A 19,752-nucleotide genomic window follows, 5' to 3' on the forward strand; every position below is an offset into this window, starting at 1 on the left:
GTTAATCATGAAATGACTCCAATGTAAAATATTGCTAAAAACAATTCACTAGATTTCATTGTTTATAACAGTAAACATCACTCCAGTAGTTTCCAATATTACACAAGTATCAACACGTTACCTCTTTACTTCTTCATTTATGTTTCTGTCTGTTTTGAGTTCTGCAATTTAGGCTTGATTCTCCCTTAGATGTTTGTGTTCTGCATTCATGTTAACAATTAACAATGTGCATCCACCTCTTCAAAGCTGCCATTTACTACTATACTAAGCTGCTGGATCACCCATTGGATCCTCTTTCTATGTCTTTTGACTTTGAGAATCATATGTGACCACCGACTTTATATAATTATAGCTAGCTTTTTTCAAGCTTCTCTAAGCTCATTTGTATTGTAATATTGATCCTTTTATCGCCTGTTTTCTCTCCTATGGAATGTATAACTCTCTTGATAATCATTTTCTTAAAACTACAGGCTCAGGATATTACTGATTTAGGCTCTCTGAATCAAGCAGCAAAGATCTTTATTCTAGGTATGGTTCCCCTCCTTTCTTTTCAAAACAGAATGGGGAATAACTAATAAGGTAGCCAAATCATTTTGTTAATACATGTCAGACATGCAACTGTTGCTTGATGTTGTTTTGCTGGTTTACAGCTTCCTGATTTGTTTGATGACTTGTTTTAGATTGTTCTTTAGCTTTTTCCTGGTGCCATGATAATATAAAAATTGAGAGTTTTCACTGTAGTCTGAATCTCAGAAAAGGAGGGTGTAGCAGGTTCATCTTGCCCTTTCCCTCATAACTGTAGAGCAAAAGTGTAGTAAATGAGTGTAGGCCAACTAAAATATTGCTTATAACTTCAGTCTAAACTACACCAAAAAAAAAGGAAGTGTGCCAGCTATGAGATCATCTCTTTGATCCATCAGAACTGAAAAAATTGTTTTTTGGCAACTGACAATAAGCTAGCTAGCAGATTTCTCAACCAAAACAGTTAAAATCAGAAATTGAGAAAGTACCTTGAGCTTCTTTTCTATATAGCGTGCATAGTCAGTCCACAAATCACTAGATATAGGAAACTCAGTGATAGCACGTTCATATAGAATCTGAACACGTGCAGGGTCACCTGCAGATTCTTCAAATTTCAAGTATCTCTGCAGAAACAAAATACATGTTAAAACCAATAAAGGGATAATTTGAGTTCAAGGGAGATAAACAAAATTCTTGCTACCCTCATTATCTTGATAGCTTCCTGTTCGTGCACCCAAAGATGTGAGATCAATCCCTCCAAATGCCATACATCACCCTCCTCATTCCACCAAGCTGCTACACACTCATTCGCATCCACATTCGTAGGGGCCATAGTGCTAATTCGACCTCCAGGGAGATTTGGTAGCCACCTGGAGGTTGGTTGTTTCCATAGTGCTAATATCTTCACTTTCTGATAATATCTTCAGTGCATTTCCGTTAGTTGTTTCCTTTCTGGTTTGCCTTCTCTATCTTGTTTCGTGCTTATGCTTGTAATGTGACAGGTTATAATGAAACTTAATAAAGGGATGAACGGAGCAAAAGGCCTTCCAATATAAAGTTTTCAAGTTCCTTGAAGGTTTCAGACTTTTGAGTCTATGACTTGTATATTCTAGACTCTAGATCACTTAGTGAGCTAACGACCAATTAGAGCCAGGTTGAATTTCTTTTTCTCAATCAGATTTGCACTTTGCTTCTATATTTACGGAGTTTTCTGCTCATTGTAATTCTTGTTTATGTGAAAATGTTAAACTGATTTAACGTGTATGATTGTCACTTTGAGTGAATACCTATTATCCTATTTAGTGATTCATTCTTGTAGCAATTGAGTTGGTTTAATGACCTTTTTATTCATGGCTGATTGTGTTTCTTACTTTCTGAACAGGAACTAAAATATGAGTTACAGGACTAAAAGAACATTGGTAGCTATTGACGAAGGGTCGAGCATTGCTGCATCCAAGTCCCCAAAATCTTCTGATCCATCCACCCAAAACTGGGGACCGTTCAGTCCTCCAACACTTGGAGTGTCACAGACATTTGGGACGGTATCACAACCCATTAAGCAACCAGTAGCTGCTAAAAAAACCATGGTTGCACCATAATCATCCTTGCCTCGGCCTACTTCCATGGTTTCAAAGCCACAACTGAAGGCATTATCAAAACCATCCTTTACCCAGACAAAACCATCCTCTAACCCATTACAACAACCAATTCCGCCCACTCTTACAGGCACAACACAAAGTAGATGGTATAAAGGACCTACGTTTCCCAATCTGACTGAAATTGCAACACAAAAAGCGTCAACACCGAATCCACACCAGCCTACTATGCAGCCTGTGTTGCAGCCTTTCAAAGCTACCTTGCAGCCTTCTTTGCAGCCTTTCAAAGCTTCCCAACAGCCTCAAACAGCTACCAATCAGCCTCAAAAAACTACCCATCAGCTTCACAAAGCTACACAACAGCCTCAAAAAGCTACACAACAGCCGGTATCTTCTTTTACAAGTGTCAAACCACATTTAGAGAAAAGAGCATTTGTTGCACCTTTGGGAGCAACAAAACATGTGATGTCACAATCTCCTACACCACCAGACACCATGGCAATGAAAAAGAGAACCGGGAAGCAAGAAGGTCAGTTGCCTCCAACATACATGCATGTGAGTGAGAATGCATTTCAACCTCTGCGATCTCCTCCATCCAATCAGGTTGAGAGTGAAGTTATGCCAAACTACAACTGGGACGAATTTGAAGAATCGGCTTCTGAGAGTGAAAATGAATTTGATCAAGGAGAAGGAAGTGATACTGCTGTGAAGAAAGCAACACTTCGACATCGAATCATTATTCCAAATTGGCCAGAATCGAGGGAGTTTGATGAGAAGGTGGAGGCTATAGCTATAGGTAAACATGTCTCTACATCAAATATGCAAACTGTAAATTATCGATCTTGGTGATTTTTTAGTCTGATTTAGCTCCTGTGACAGATGCTGATGGAATACGACATCTGGTAAAGGGACCAGTTCTGCCTCGAGACGTTTGGCATGATGCAAAGGGGTTCAGATACATTGTCAAGCTCAATGAATTCAACCAACCTATTCGAAAAGGTGGGAAGATCCTTGTGAGCTTCCTTGGAGATATTGCAAAAAATGATTCACTTTGTCCAGTGGGAGTCCCAAGTTGGCGTGCTGTGAACAATCAGTTAAAAACTAATGTTGTTACAATGATTCGGGTATGTGGATTTATTGTTCTTAACACTTATGTTAATTGTAGTTTTATTTTAGCTTGGTTAACTGTGTAATTAGCTTTAAATTTATTCTGTTTCCATCTGTGTTCATCAATCAGTTGCCCGTTTTTCTGGTTTTTATTTGGTCATGGGGGTTCCGACCCCGGGTTAAGTTTCTGCAGAATCACTAAGTTCACCTAGCTAGTTCTGATCAGATCAGTGCTGATCAGATCAGACAGATCAGTCTGATCTGATCTGATCAGAACTAGCTAGGCAAATTATTTTGTTAACATTGTAACTTAATTTTTCCTTTTTTTTTTTGAAGAAACATTTTGTGTTACCTGATGGACCTCTAGTTAACAAGGCACTAGTGATGCGTATTGACAAACCATGGAACAATCATCGATACAAATTGAAGAGGGATTTTTTCGATCCAGTGAATAAATCTCGAGAAGAGAACTATGCCAACGTGCCTGATGGAGTGTCCACTAGGAGTTGGACGGAATTGGTAGATTATTGGCTTTTACCAGAGGCCATGGTTTGTGACCCCAAAATATCCTAAATTTAGTAAGTTTTATTTGTTTCACCTATATATGCTAACATTGGTTTCATGAAACTAGGAAAAATCTGAAATGGGAAAAAATGCTCGAGCTTTACAAGGCAATAAGCACAACAGTGGTGCTACAAGCTTTGCTAATCGAAGAGTTGATATGGTATGCTTTTCAACCTAGCTATTTGGTTTGTAGCATTTCAATTGCTATAGGTGCTAAGTCTAAAATTCATAAACAAATAAGAGTGATATAAAAGTCTAAAATTCATAAACAAATAAGAGTAATATTTACTCGTATATGCATATCTAATCTCACACATAAGGACATTCTTTAGTTTTCTAATGTTAAAGTAGAGAAATGTAGAAAAGTTGGCTATGCGGGCAAATGGAATTGAAAGCAGCAGCTGGGAAAATCTTCCTACTTTCCGTTTCTGTTATAAACCATGTTGCAGAAGTATACATTATGTGACTCTTCAAACGTTTTGGAGATAGTTGTCCTAGATTCTCATGAACTTAGAGCTTTTAGGATCAGGAAACGGGGTTACCTGACACTATTACTGTCAAATAGAGTCAACTTTTTAACAGGAACTAAGAAGTATGATTCTGGAGGGTGGTCTGGGGATGGGAGCGGGTGTGCGTGGCTACTCCAAGTTTAAAGTAGAAAAAATCAGAAAGCAGAGGCAATGAAGTCCATCTGCAGTGCATGAAGCTGCAAAAACTATTCAATTTAAACAACAAAGGCAGTATTTCATTCTATTACATTATCCCCATAAACTTAAGGCGATAAAAAATTGTTCACAAAGTTCTAACTAAAAGTCAATAACAAAGAATAAAAATTATGCATAATTAAGCATAACTAATCATTATTCGATCTGCATTTTTACAACAAAACCCTGCAATGATAATCAATTAATTGTGAACGAAACATGTTTAGCTGTTATTCTGTAGGTGTAGCCTGTAAATTACATTGTTGGTCTTAGTGAGAACAGATCAAGTAAGTAGCTGTTAACAGATAAATTGTTATGGAGATCTATGTTTGAGATAGGCCAGCAATTAATGGTTCTTGCATTTGCTCTGAACACACTAAAATGCAAATTCACAATGAAATGACAAAGAGTTGATTCTGCTACGTATCCAATAACATATTCTGGTATTACACAAATGGAAGAAAAGTCATATACAGAGTAGTCATATATTCTGGGATTAGTTATCTTTATCTACTTTCTTGAAATCCAGGAAGCAACAATGGAGTTAGGGCAACTGTAGGCAGAAACTTTATCGGAGATGCGGCCTTGTGAGCTGCATATGCAAGTGAAAATGTCCCAACTTTCTCACTTGTTTCAGTTGATGATATTCCCAGCTATTGAAGTAAGGCTGAGACATCAAAACCAGCATTAATAAGAGCATAGCATAATGTAAATAAAATTAGAGATGATGTGAAGTGCGGCCTTGTGAGCTGCAAATGTTGCAAATCAACACCATTATTATTTCTAATTTGAGATTAATCAAGCACAACAGCCTAAACATGACTAATTCAAGAGTAAATCAATTACACAAATTCAAACCTATCCAATCAACAAACAACCAACAACATTCCTTTCTCTATTAACATTTCAACCAAAATAACAAAGCTTCACCTCACCACCACCAGTCCACCATATAATTTATTCCCGAAATAATGTCTTTGATCCTTTAAAATGAGTTTTTGATAATTGGTCAAGCCATTCAGCACTAAAACTCACTAATTTAGCTAAATTCTAGCTGACATCAAAAGTTAACAACCAACTAACTAATATGGTTCTTTCCTAAACATCTCACTCGAAACCAATTAAGTATTCATTCAGCAAACCATATATGTTCCAGGAAATTCTAATCCCCTTCATGATGACATACATTGTTCTAGAACTTTTGATAATTGATCAAGCCATTCAGCACTAAAACTCACTAATTTAGCTAAATTCTAGCTAACATAAAAAGTTAACAACCAACTAATCCGGTTCTTTCCCAAACATCTGACTCGAAACCAATAAAGTATTCATTCAGGAAACCATATATGTTCCAGGAAATTCTAATCCCCTTCATGATGACAATACATTGTTCTAGAACTGAAAACCAACAGGAAATCCAAGCTCGCTAAAGGATATACAGAAGCCAAAATCAATAAACACAACAATAACAGAATAAAACGTATGTAAACGGCTGCAAGAACAACATACCATACAGAGAACATCCATGACACTCTTGGCCACCACTTTCAGGCAACAGCTTGACCCTAAACTTCTGAACTCCACTCTTAGCATCGGTATTCGACTCTGCCTTCGGCGCTGCCCTCACAACCTTCAAAGAGTTAGGCTTTTCCTTCTCCTTCTCCTTCTTATGAGGGGAAATCGGAACCCTATGGTGCCCGTGGGACAGCGTCGAAGTCGTCCAATTGGTCTGGGTTTTCATTTTATTTACTCACTTAGTAGTCAAATTATCTGTCAATGTTTACATTATCAGATTATAAGAATCGATAGATTATCTGTTAGTCCTCTGTCAAAAGCATAGAGGCCAGCTGGGATCATGGGATTCATCAATGTCCATATTGATTTTAATTATTGGATCATGTAAGATAAACTAAAAACAATGCAAAGAAAATGTACCTGCAAACAAGTTTGCAAAAACTTATTTACCTAATATCTTAATAACTAGAACTAATATTTGCCACTTGTTACAGAAACAAAACAAACTGAATACAGGTATAAAGCAACTATTGGCTGATATTTCTTCTGTTTATTATCTTCCCTGCATCTACACGGAAACGTACTCCTGAATTCCCCTTAGCCTGACACAATTAGCAGAGAGCTTGCTGATGTCACTGCCTCTGTTGCCGACTCTGTCACCCCTTGCAAAGTGGCAATGCACCCAGCAACCCTACTACGGGGATAACAACTCAAAGTGTTAAACAAATATAGTGATAGTCGGTTTAAGAACTTCAAAATTTCAGTTTTCAATTTATTTTTTTCCTGAAATTGCAGAAAGAGAAGAAAGGAGTGTTTAGCGAATTGGCATTTTTCAAATCAGTTTACGCCAAAGAAGATGGAAGCTTTAAAGAGGGCACACTTCCTCATCAATTTGTGGTATCATTGCATTGAGCTAATTCTATAAATCAATCTTGTCTCTTGAAGTCTATTTATTTTTTTCTTTGCTTGTACATAGTATTCTTGGTTAATAGATTTTGAGTGATCTTTTCATATTATATAACAGGAGGATGCCAACAAAAAGGTCCAAGAAAATCTTGCGAGTTCCTCTTCTTCAAAGCCCGTAATTGAAATTGAGAATGCAGTCTTTAATGAGCTCATGTATAAAGGTGAAGTACCTAAACGTCCTCTGAATTATGGATTTGGAGTGAAGCAAAGCGACATCTTTGGAGTGGAAGGTTTGCTGAGGAAAGAAGGGTCAAGCTATGTTAACAACAATGCTATGGAAGTGGAGAACATGAAAGGTGAAATATCAGTTGTCAAGAAGCAAAATGAGGACCTTGCGCAACAAAATCAAGTTCTAAACACCAAGTTTGAAGAAACAACACAATCATTTAAAATGATTGCTTCTTTTTTGGGACAAGTTTTGAAGGAAGTACGCAAAGGGAATGTTTCATCGAACCTTTTAGATGGTGCGGAATCAGCAATAAATATGGTTAGTTATTTCTGGAAATTATTCTGATTGAGCATCATGTATCATTACCTGAAATGTGGCATATCTAATTTACATATTAAAATGCTTTTTGTAGATTACTGATGATTCTGGTGGCAATGGTGACAACCAGGCCGAGAAATGAGACTTTGACACTATTGCCAAATGCAAGGTAATTTCATATGGAATTAATTAACTGCATTTCATGCTTTATAGATAAACTTATAGCTGAAACAAGCTTTATAGTTGTCGATTATTTATGGATGATGGTGAGATTAGAAGGTAGATGTTTAGATTTAGTATTATCATAATAAGGTATTATGTTGATATTAGCTGAAACACGAGTTTGGTGTTAGGTCTGGGTTGTTAACAAACTATGGTTTCTGTTAGTTAATTTATGATGCTCCTTCTGTAACGCGTAAAGAAAACACAGTGTTAAATGTCAATCCAAGACAGCAGCGACTCCGACTTACTCTCCTAATAAAACCTCATTCAAACTCTGACCATGAGTGAGAGATAAGTCTGAAATCAACTACTATAAAAAGTTTTAGTTGCCATAGAAATTGCTCATAGTATAAGCTTGTTTTCTGTTTGATTGACTTCTATAGTCTGTTTCGTTTTTGGTCTGTTCACTCATAGTACTATCTTAGAAAAATCGTATCAATCTGTTTTTCCTTATCCGTTTCTGGTTGTAACTGTTGCTTCGCCCTCTCAAAGTTGTCCACCATTGGAAGAAGACTCTCAATTACTTCTCCCTGTGCATCGCTTCGAACTGATAGTCTCTCTTTACCTGATCTCCTTCTAAAGTTATCAAAGTCAGCTTGCAGGCGGATAAATCTATCCTTTCCAGAAGTTATCTCTTCTGTCAAAGTTGATAATTTCTCAACCAACTCGTTCTTTTCTGTTTCTAGTCGGTAAACAGCGATCTCTATTCTGTAATGGTCTGATAATCCCCAGTTAAACAGCCTCCTTATAATATTTAGTGAGAGTTTCCACACTTTCCCACATATTCTTGGTACTTGTCTCTTCTTCTGTTTCCCCAACTTCCTCCTCTAGCATTTCCTCATCCATCTAAAATCACCAGTAAAAAGAAAATCATAAGAAATGAATACCAATTACCAATAAATGAATACCAAGTACAAATTCTTTAGCTATTGTACTTGTAAGCATCACTTGCTTTGCTTCTCATCACGCCTGAATATTATATCAAAGGAAAAAAGAAAGTTCTTGGGGTCTTAATCTAAATCTATAACTGACAAGAGGAACTAAACTCGAAAGATTAAGAATCTACAGCTTTGATAACATGAGAAAACTGAATCTGCTGCTACTGCTACTGTTGTTGAGGTCCTGATGTTGAGGTCCTGCTACTGCTACTGAATCTGAAAACTGAAAGTTCTTGAGGTCCTGCTGTTGTAGCTGCTGCTACTGCTCAGTCTTGGTGTTGCGTAGTTTTGCAGGTTTGCAGTCAGTCAGGCATACTGTTCTGCTCAGGCTGGCTTGCTGTTGTGCAGTTCTTTTGTGCAAACCTTGTGTTGTTCAGTCTGGTTCTGCTGTGTAGCTTGTGGGGCTGGTGTCTTGTTTTTTTTTTTTTGGTTTTCAAATGGGCAAGCGTGATAATTAAAGAAAGTCACAGTTTAAGCAGCAAGTTAATGAACATCAGAGGCTAAGGATAAGAAAGCCATTATGACTAAGGTAAGACTATATACCTTTTTCCTTCCTAACTTGTCACCTAACCACCCAAAGATGAGTTGCCCAGCAAAGGTACCACACAAGGCCACATTCATGGGTATAAACCCTGGGCTAGTTGGATTTGGCTCAGTGTAATAGAGACGGCCTAAGATTTTGGTCACCACAGATATGGAGAAAAGCTCATAGACATTAGTAAAGAAGCCCATACCAAGAATCATGAAAACTTTCAAGTGGTACCATTGTGTCTTTGCTACGTCAAGTACACTTAGCACTTTTAACTTTTGTCTCTTCGCCATTGATTAGGAAGTAGGAACTAACCTTTAATTCATACAGGGAAAAAACAAGGCAAAAATCAAATGTTAATGTTTAAAGTGTTATTATACAAGCATTGCAAATTTGTAAAAAATGACCTTTTATAACTCAAATTTTGCGAGTTTGGCTGGTGTCGTTGTAGAATGTTTTAGTGTTTTTTGTTTTTGCTTGGGTGCGGGCTGTGCTCCCTTAGCTTTTGTTTCCCTTGTTGTTTTCTGTTGGTTGTTGTTTGGGTTTCTACCTTTGGTAATTAAGTTAACTAATTTACCAATAATATATATATATATATATATATATATATATATATATATATATATATATATATATATATATATATATATATATATATATATATATATATATATATATATATATATATATATATTCATTGTTCATGTCTATATTTCTAATAGTCATGCATTTTTCCCTTGATTAATAGTTGATATTATTTTGAGAAGACGACTAGTAGTTAGGATCAAGCTGGTTAGGATTACTGTTAATTTTCCCTTGATTTTATGGAATGTTCATCATACTATATTTGACATTAAATTTTCTTTGCAGATTATTGATGATTCAAGTGGTAATAGTAAATGTAGATCAAGAGATGAACAAGTTATCTTGAAGCTAAGCTAGCATAACGATATGTTTACTTGTTCGTAGTCAGGAAGTTGTTTTTATTTAGTTTTGGACTATCTTGTAGAAAAAATGATAATGCTAGTTAGAAAGTTATTTGTTTTAAAATATCGCTTTTATTTCAGTTTGACTAGACTCTGCGAATTAATTTAATGTATAGATGATTTTTATCACTTTTCCTAAATTAACTACTTAAGTATATATGAATCATAGCAAGTTAATATGTTGCTTTAAGATATATAGTGTACGTACGTAGTAAGTTAATGTATTTGATTATGATTAATTATCTATGGTCGATATATATTTTTATAGATAATTCATGATTTTAGATTTATATATATATATATATATATATATATATATATATATATATATATATATATATATATATATATATATATATATATATATGAAAAAAATATGATGCAAATTGTGACGCTCCAAAGCGTCTAAATTATTATGTATATATGAAAAATAATATGATGCAAATTGTGACGCTCCAAAGGGTCTAAATTATTTTGGAGGGAATGGGGGGACCTCGCACGAAAGTGAACATATAGTGACTCTAATAAGAGTCTATATATTTCGGGTGTCTAAAGCGTCTCTATGTGGTTTATAGTGGCGGAAAAATGTGTCTATACACGTGCAAATAGTGACGCTTTATACAGTCTAAATATTGCGACTCTCTAAAGAGTCACTATATCCCAAATAGCGACGGAGAAATATGTCGATATTTTGCAAATTGTGACGCTCTAAAGCGTCGGTAAATAGCGGCAATGAAAATAGCGACCCTCTCCCAAAGCGTCGCTATGTGAAATAGCGACACTGTAGAGCGTCACAATTTGTCCCAAAAAGCGTCACAATGTGCCGCGTTTTTTTGTAGTGAATCTTGAAAAATTAAGACTCAACTTAAAACTTGGTGTGTGAGTTGAATTATATAATAAAATAATATAATACATAATTTTACAAAGTCTTAAATAAATTTAATGGGTGAAGAACTAAATTTGATTGAATTTTAAGGAGCCTTAAAAATTATTTAATTATTAAATATTAATAAAATCCTAACATGTCAATTTAAAAAAGTCTTAATACCCCTTGATCTTGGTCTTAGTAGCTCTTTTATGTTATTTTAAGCATTACATAAAAGTATGAGCATAACAAAAAATAATGTAGGGTAATCTTTAGGAATACTTAATTGATTTTTAGGCATTACTAACTTAAATAAGAGAAATGCCGAATTTCAACATCGAATGAAACTTGTTCAACTATTTTTGCTCCCTAGCTCATTCAACTCGCGGAATTCTCTTATTTTGGATAATCATTGAGTTTTTTTTGGTAGATTCGAATTAGATTAAACGACTCAATTATTATTTGGGTGTGAATAGTAACTTGGACACTATAATTAAACTAGAGCGTTACCTATATTTAGGACCGTCTTGAACATTTTAGGGATTTTGTACAATTTAAAATTAATAAATTATATGTATATATATATATATATATATATATATATATATATATATATATATATATATATATATATATATATATATATATATATATATATATATGACTAGGTTCTGGTGAGAACCCCTCTTAAGATGAGAACCTCCTTACAATGAGAACATATGACAGCCGTTAGATTAAAATAAAATGGACGGCCGAGATCATATCTCGCTAATTAAATCAAATTGGATGTGGTTCCCTCTCTCCCCGCAAATATGATGGTGCAGGGGTGTGCACAGTGCTCTTGGTGCACTGGTGTCCAAACGACATGCAATAAATATAAAACGCGGATATCTTGTTGAATCCGGAGAAGAAAAGAACAAACGTTGTTTTTTTGATAAGAAAAAAAAAAACGTTGTTCTTTTGTTAAAAAAAAGAACAATGACCTGCTCTGTCCCTTTTTTTTCGTTCTTTTGTTTTTCACTCCATTTTTCTGGTATATATACCTTCTTTTTTATAATTTTCGAATCAGAATTTGTGAAGAGGAGAGAGAACAACTATGGAAAGGAGAGAGAAACTGTGAAGAGGAGAGAGAAAGTAATAGAAAATTCTCAGATTTTGGTTGATTTTTCTACTTCAATATCAAATTCTATTGATTCTTCTTCTTCAAATTTGAATTCCTCTGCTGATAATCCGATTTGTGAAGGTAATTTTTCAATTTTTTTAAAACGAATTACTTATTTATGATGATTTTGATTTCCATGTTCATTATTTTCATCATTTCAATTTATTTTGATTTTTTGGATCATTTCGATTTCTGCATTTCTCAATAACCTTGATTAATGTATTTTGATTCTATATTTTGATAATTTTGATGATTAATGTATCTTGATTATATATTTCTGATGATTTTGATTTCTGTTCTTTTTTCGATTTTATATGTTCTTTTAGTCTTATCTTTTGTTCTTTTATATATTGGTTCTCATATATGTATTAAAAGATTGTAATAATACAGAAAATAATTATTAAACATGTTCTTTTTTGCTTTAGCTTGTTGTTCTTTGTTCCTTTTTGCTTTAGCTTGTTGTTCTTTTGATATTACACACTTCAGATCAAATTGTTCTTTTACCATTTTTGTTGTTCTTTTATCTTTTTTGTTGTTCTTTTTTCACATGGTTAAAATAAGTGTTCTACATGATATGTTCTTTTCTGCTATTTTTAATGTTATTTTTCTTTACTTTATTATGTTCTTTTATGCTCTATTGTTGTTCGTTTTTTTATTGGTAATGTTGTATTACATGGTTAAAATAAGTGTTCTACATGATATGTTCTTTTCTGTATTTATAATGTTCTTTTTCTTTATTTATAATGTTCTTTTAGGTTCATCCTCTTTTTGTTTTTTTTGAGGAATTGCTCTGTTTATTCAGCCTCTCTTCTTGTTCTTTCAGCTGTTTTTGAAGATTTAACATCATTTGTTGCTGGCCAAGTAAAAGCTTCATTTGCTCTTCAATACTGTACTTTTTGAAAAAAGAACAAAAATAAAAGAACATTAAGATTTATATCTAATAAACATAAAAGAACAGAACAACAAAACCCCAAAAAAAAAAAAACAAGTGCACCGTTCTTATCATGAACATGACTTGTATTTCTTCTCCTTCCCCCTCTTTTGTTTTATTTTTTTTATTTTTCATTTTCTATAAATATAATATTTCTCCTATTGGATTCATAACTTCTCATTTTAGAAACACATTCTTGAGAGAGAAAGAGGAGAGCTTTTAGTTTCTCCCAACAAAAGAGAGATTTTATGAGAGAGAAGTTCAAAACAAATTTTCTCCACCTTCTTTCTCTGAAATGTGATTTTAATTGAATTACGTTTACAAAAAACTAGTTTATTAAGCGAAATACTATTTCAATTTCGCTATTTTTTGAATTTTTTTATTTATTCAAAGAGGTTTATGCTGTTGATGAAGGTGCATCGGGTGATTAAGGTAAATTTTCTCGTTCTTAATTCTATGTTCTTTTTAAATTTTAATGTTCTTTTCTTATAACTTTCTATTTCTGTGGCATCAAAACAGTGTGTTCTTTTTTAGAATCAGCAATTGTTCTTTTTACATATTTATAGTGTTGTTTTCAGATATCTTTTGATAAATAAAATAAAGGAATTAGAACATAAATTGGTTGAAAAAGAACATTTTCAGAACTTAAAAGAACAAGAAAAAATATAGATCTGGTTTTAAAGTTCATCAAAGGTTCGTCGTTTTATTTTTTAATTAGAACATACTGTAAATTGGTTGGAAAAGAACATTTCCAGAACTTAAAAGAACAAGAAAAAATATAACTGCTTTTTATATTTGTACTTTTTGTCTGATTTGTCAATATTGGTGTTCTTTTTGTTAGTGTTCTTTTTGTTAATGTTCTTTTTGTTAATGTTCTTTTGTTAATGTTTTTTTTTTTTTTGCGGTTTTTATTTTTGTTGTGTTTTATTGTTATTTATGTGCGTTTTGGGACAGGTGCACCAAGAGCACCATGCACACCCCTGCACAATCTGAGCGTTGCTCTCTCCCTCCTGATTTTCTCTCACATTTTCTCTCTCCTCATCTCCCTCCTCAACGATTTGCTTGAAAAACACTTGAAAGAACGCAAATTGTGTCGTAATTTCGCGAACATTGCAGAGATTTTGAGGTATTTTGCATTCTTCTTTCGATTTTGTTCCTTTTTTTTGTCGAATTTGCTTGAAAATAAACCCAATTATCTGCGAATTTTGCACAAATTTCTGCAAATTACTCACTCTTCATTTTGCAACTTCTTACTCTTCATTTTGCTTCATAATTTCAGAAATCTGGTCTCAAATTATATACTGTTTTCAATATTAAGTTACAAATTCAGTCGATTTTCTGCAAAATCGAATTATGCGGCGTTGAATTCTTCATCGCTTTGAGAAGTTGATCTCGGACGCAGGTATTACTTGCTAATTTGATTGAATTAGATTTCTAGGATTTTAATTTCTCTAATTTTCATTGATAAATTTGGTTTGATCTGTGCATATTGATTGAATCAGTTTTTGACTTGAAGTTGTAAATTCAGTCCAAATTAAACATGGATACGTTTCTTAATTTGGTTAATTTACTCCAAATTTCTTCTGCGACGACTGTAAATTCGTCTCTCGGATTTGCTAAATCGAGCTCAAAGCAGGAAATATTGGAATATGCTTAAGTTTGACAGTAATATCATCCAAAAATTTATTGTTCAACTCGCTGCATATTAGCAACCTATAATTCTGTATTAAGTGCTTTTTTAAGTCAATTGTGAGGATATTTGACGCTCTGATTTCTGTAATTTTTATCAGTTTGCTAGCTATAACTTAAGGTGAATTTGTGATACTTAAGAGATGTTGCAAACGAATTTTGAATTCAATTTTTAGGCACAACTCAAGTGTGCTGAATGTGGTTTCGTGTGTAGCCAGTTTGTTTTTTCAATTGGGTTAGAGCAGTAGCTTCTTCTTGTTCTGCCTGGGTAAAGTTGTGCCTACTGGTGTAAAATTTGGTATGCTAGGGTATGTTTTGCAACATAGTTTTTCTATGCTTTGACTGTTAGGTATAATATTTTCATCCTCAATTTGGGATAGATGACTAGCAAACACAATTGCATATTTTCTCCCCTGTAGCTCTCCTGTTTTTAAATTAGATTGAAACTTATTAGAAGTGAATCATATAGCTACACTAAAAATGAGTTAAAGTAAATAAAAATTGAACAAAAGTAACCCTAATATCTCATAAAGTAAACTAACTGTTACAGAGGCTTGTTCTAGCTCCTTCTTGTGTAGTCATTTGAGAGTGATGCAGGCTAAGATGCTGCTGTTGTTTACAATATGTTGCTGCATTTTAGAAACAGGTTTTGGCTTGGTCTGACTGCAGGGTTCAAGTTCTAAGCTTGCAGTATGTCTTAGTATTGCGATTGGGCTGTTGTTGTTGCAGGTTGTTAGTCAGTTAGGGGTTGCTATATTATAGACTTGAAGTAAATGAAAATTGTACAAAAGTAAACTTAATATATCTTAAAGTAAATTAACTCTCTTTAAACAAAAACTAAGCCAGTTAGGGGTTGCTAGATTATAGACTTGAAGTAAATGAAACTTGTACAAAAGTAAACGTAATGTTTCTTAAAGTAAACTAATTCTCTTTAAAAGAAAACTGAATCGGTTAGGGGGTGCTACATTGTAGACTTTAAGTAAATGACAATTGTACCAAAAGTAAACTTGATATCTCTTAAAGTAAACTAGTTCTCTTTAAAAGAAAACTAAATCACTAGATGATTAAACCTTTGAATAGTTCTTGCTATAAATGGTTTGTATTATGCATTTTTGTGATGGACTCAGATTTTATCTTAGTTTTTAGTAGTTGCGATCTGAGTTTTTGCCTTTAATTTTGTATTTTTTGGGTATGCTTTTTCAATCAATGAGGCAGAGTATCCTCTTGTTTGGTTGTTTAATTCATGGTTTGATCTTGGACGTTATTTTGGGGAGGCATATGTTCGAGAAATAATGGAGTTGAACTGTAAATAATGCAATGAGGCAAATATATGCACATATGTATGACAATACCACTGAGTTAACAGACAACAAAACTATAAGTTGTGATGCTAATTGCTAAATGCAGTATGATGGGTACAAAGACCTATTAGGGATGCTAGCAGCACATCCAGTCACAACTTTGGTCTCAATCCACCACCTTGATGTGGTGCAACCAATATTTCCAGGAATGACACAATTCCAAGCAATCCGTCCCCAGTTTGAGTCGGTCAACCAGGATTCGGCTAGTATAATGCAGCAATCCATCTGCTATGACAAGAACATATTCTAGTGTCTGTTGGGGCTATCTTTCAGATAATGCACAGTAGAACATCATCCGTGTTTCGACTAGAAAGCAAACAATAACTATAGGCTCAAATGATGTTGTTGTATGCATTGCTGCTGCATTTCAGCTGATGTATTGTTGGGTTTGACTGCAGGGTTCAGGTTATTTCTCTCATATCCAAAGAAAATGTTGAACAAAGTCTTGCCAGGACAGGATAAGAATCAGTATTACCAGAACCCCAGCAAGTCCCAATGTGAACCTCCAACCCTAAACTCTGACGATGACTCCCACAAAACATTTGACAGGCATATAGGCTTCATGTGCAAGAAGAGAGGCACAGAGAAATCAGTTTTACAACTTTATTTTAATTTTTTTCTTAAATATAATGTCGAAACCTATTAGCTCAAATGGTAGAGCAATGTGCCATTGCACATGGGTGTAGGTTCAAATCCTACATAGGTTGATGATTAGTACGTGTAAAAGTCTTATTGTATTCTTCTATATTATTTGAAAAAGTAGATCAAAATTTGATAAAAGTAAATGAATTTGTCTAAGAAGTAAATTCATTAAGCTAATTATGAATTTGTATAATATTTTTCCACAAATAGCATATTTGACGTCTTAATTGTGATTCTAAGCTTTGAGTTGATATGCCATGTATACATGATGAATATCGAACTTTGTGAAGGAAGAAAAATGGAAAAGTTCTACAAGTTTGAGAAAAAGTAAACTAAATCTCTCTAATAGTAAACTAAATCCCTTTAAAAGTAAACAAAACAATAATGAAACTTCAATTGTAATTTTCATCTCCGTACAATATGAAACAAACTATAAGAAAATAAATATATGGTCGGATGTCAAAGTAAAGGTTTTTAACTTAAAAGTAAATAAAACAATACAAAAAGTAAATAAAAATAGAAAACTAGAAATGCAGGTAAGGTGGGACATGTATTCATCTATCAACGAATCAGTTAGGTCAAATGTAGCTTTTGAGAGCAGACACAACATTTGAAGTGCTGGGGAGACATAAACAAATAAGAAAGCGGTATGAGGACAAAGTAAAGGTTTTCAAAATAAAAGTAAATAAAGTAATACAAAAAGTAAAGACGAACCTACGTGGGATTCGAACCCACATATTTTGTGCTTTTGCACAATGCTCTACCAATTGAGCTTAGTAGGCTAGTGTTTTTAGATAGAATAAATAAAAGTAAAGCAAAGATCAAAACACTAGCTGCCTTGATTTCCTCAGCTCCAATATCTATTTATCTTAAAGTAGACTAAATCTCTATAAAAGTAAACTAAATTTATGTAAAAGTAAACTAAAATCTTTAAGGTATGTTGGCTGATTTTTTAGAACAGGCAAGCAGAAGTTTCAGTTACAATTTCCAAATGCATGGAGTCCTATTATTTTAAGTTTAGCTTACTACACAGACCAGCAGAGTAAGGTTGGTTCAAGTCAGACTGGGTACTCCTTGTTCGTTTTGAGTGGTTGTTGCAGCTTTGAACTTTTGTGGTTTGCTTTGTGGTGGTCTGCAGTCTTCTGGTGCAGTCTGTTGCACACTTGGCCATGATGCATGTATCAAATAACAGAGAATAGCAACAACCACCTGCAGCATGTATGAGAATCCTCGTATTGCATCAAATAAAATGCAACAAATTATCGCCGAAGCTTGTAAAAGGTTGCAGATTAAGGGCATCTTTTCCCTCAATCCCAAACTAGAAAAGTTAGCCACAAATGGAACTATCATATGCTTTATAGGGTAAATGCAGAAATAGAAGTCCATAACCCTTCTCTCGAAGTTCAGAAAATGCGGTATCTCTCAATTTTCTTAAATTTGCTACCAGTGAACTAAATACAATTCAATAGCAGTTATCCAAACTTGCAACAACCAGATGGTTGTAAGTCCTATGAAAAATACTATCACAATGAGTTGACAATCCTAGGCTATCCCTTTGAGACAGAACTTCTGTTTTGTTATTTGAAAATTAAGTCAGTTACACAAATGCTCAATCATTACGGTAGACAGCCAGAACTTTCCTTACCGTATCTCCTCGTCCTGATTCTGAAGCAGCATTTCCATCAGATAATAAGAAACGCCAAGACTATAAAGAAAAAGGAGACAATTCCTACAGAGAAATACACAATTCCTTTTTTCATTCCACTGGAGCAGCGTTTGGAAGCTGCAGAAAAGGCACACCATGCACTATAAGAACAAATGGAACAAGTAATAGAACCAGGGCTGATAGCATAAATCAACGCGAATTATGTAAGTATGTCTGTATGCAGGAAGAAATTAGTGAGCTTAACCAAAAAGATGCAACCCTAACCAGGATTGACAGAGATAGCTGAAATGAGAGGTCCATAAACTCCCCTGGTCGGAATCCTTGTTGTCCCTTTACCAACCCAGTTAAATCGGATCTCCAAAGTATTATTTGTCACACTTGAATAAAAAACTATGAATGTTGGCTTTTCAGCACCATGAGCCTTATCTTCAATGTTGAAATCCTTCTGCACTAATTTATCCTGCAGAAAATCTTAACATCAAGCCTTCTGCACTAATTTATCCTGCAGATAATTGAACTAACGACCTGTAACTCTTGCTCAATTACTACTTTGTTTCTTGCACCCCAAATTGCACAACTTAATATCACAACTCTCCTCTGAATCTCCAACTCCCACACACAGAAAATCTCAATCACTAAATCAAAGAAAGAACGCCAAAGGCCATCCACAAGCCACCTAAGTCCACTCTCTTCCCAAACGCCAACTGCTAGTAGGCACCTTTTGTGGGCATGAAGACCACAATATTAACCGGCAATTGTTCCCACAAAAATTAAGCTTGCCTAATAAAGTTTTTCGTAATATTAAGATCCAATTTTCAATCAAATAAACAAAAATTTGATAACCAATTGTGCAGCTCGCATATGTTTATTGAATGCATCTAGATTCCACTACAGTTAACATAAAACTAATAGAAACCCTATATATTTACACACCAAATCTACTCACAATCCCCATACATCAAAATATACCAACTAAAAGTAAACACAAGATCAGAAAAAGTAAACACAATATCAACAAACGAATAAGAACTAGAAAACCTAATTTAACTTGTTCAAAAATAAAAATTAGAAGGAGAATTACCTGGTTAACAAAAGAAATCGAAAAACAAAACCCAGCATCTATGGTAGAACGAGAATATGAAGAAGGAAGAGGACGAGAAAGAGAGAGGGTTCGCAGGAGAGGAGGAGGATGAGAGAGAGAGAGTAGGATGAGAGAGAAAGAAATTCTGAAAATTGGCGGAATGGGGGGAGGTCATTCAATGCGGGTAAATTACTAATCTACCCTTACTATTTTTGTTTTG

General features: G+C 34.3%; 1 protein-coding gene and 1 long non-coding RNA gene across 2 annotated transcripts; one reads left to right on the forward strand and one right to left on the reverse strand.

Moving 5' to 3' along the window:
- The first annotated feature begins 2,141 nt into the window (after positions 1–2,141).
- On the forward strand, positions 2,142–10,158 carry LOC130459696 (uncharacterized). The gene is made up of 8 exons (XM_056827198.1): positions 2,142–2,913; positions 2,997–3,241; positions 3,561–3,773; positions 3,856–3,948; positions 6,803–6,904; positions 7,032–7,460; positions 7,555–7,629; positions 10,020–10,158. Exons 1-7 carry the CDS (start codon positions 2,145–2,147, stop codon positions 7,600–7,602), a joined length of 1,899 nt encoding a protein of 632 aa, XP_056683176.1. The 5' UTR covers positions 2,142–2,144; the 3' UTR covers positions 7,603–7,629; positions 10,020–10,158.
- Positions 4,888–9,730, reverse strand: LOC130459698 (uncharacterized). The gene is made up of 2 exons (XR_008919281.1): positions 6,002–9,730; positions 4,888–5,159 (listed from the first exon to the last, which is right to left on the reverse strand). It is a non-coding gene; the product is annotated as an uncharacterized lncRNA (long non-coding RNA).
- Positions 10,159–19,752: the final 9,594 nt, after the last annotated feature.

The sequence above is a fragment of the Spinacia oleracea genome, chromosome 4, assembly GCF_020520425.1.
Source record: "Spinacia oleracea cultivar Varoflay chromosome 4, BTI_SOV_V1, whole genome shotgun sequence".
NCBI lineage: Eukaryota > Viridiplantae > Streptophyta > Magnoliopsida > Caryophyllales > Amaranthaceae > Spinacia > Spinacia oleracea.

Bases quoted from the DNA above. Each gene is read 5' to 3' on its own strand.
- LOC130459696 (XM_056827198.1), top strand. From the start codon at position 2,145: ATGGTTTCAAAGCCACAACTGAAGGCATTATCAAAACCATCCTTTACC. The intron at 2,914-2,996 runs GTAAACATGTCT...CTCCTGTGACAG, and splicing joins GGTGGAGGCTATAGCTATAG to ATGCTGATGGAATACGACAT. The intron at 3,949-6,802 runs GTATGCTTTTCA...CTGAAATTGCAG, and splicing joins CTAATCGAAGAGTTGATATG to AAAGAGAAGAAAGGAGTGTT.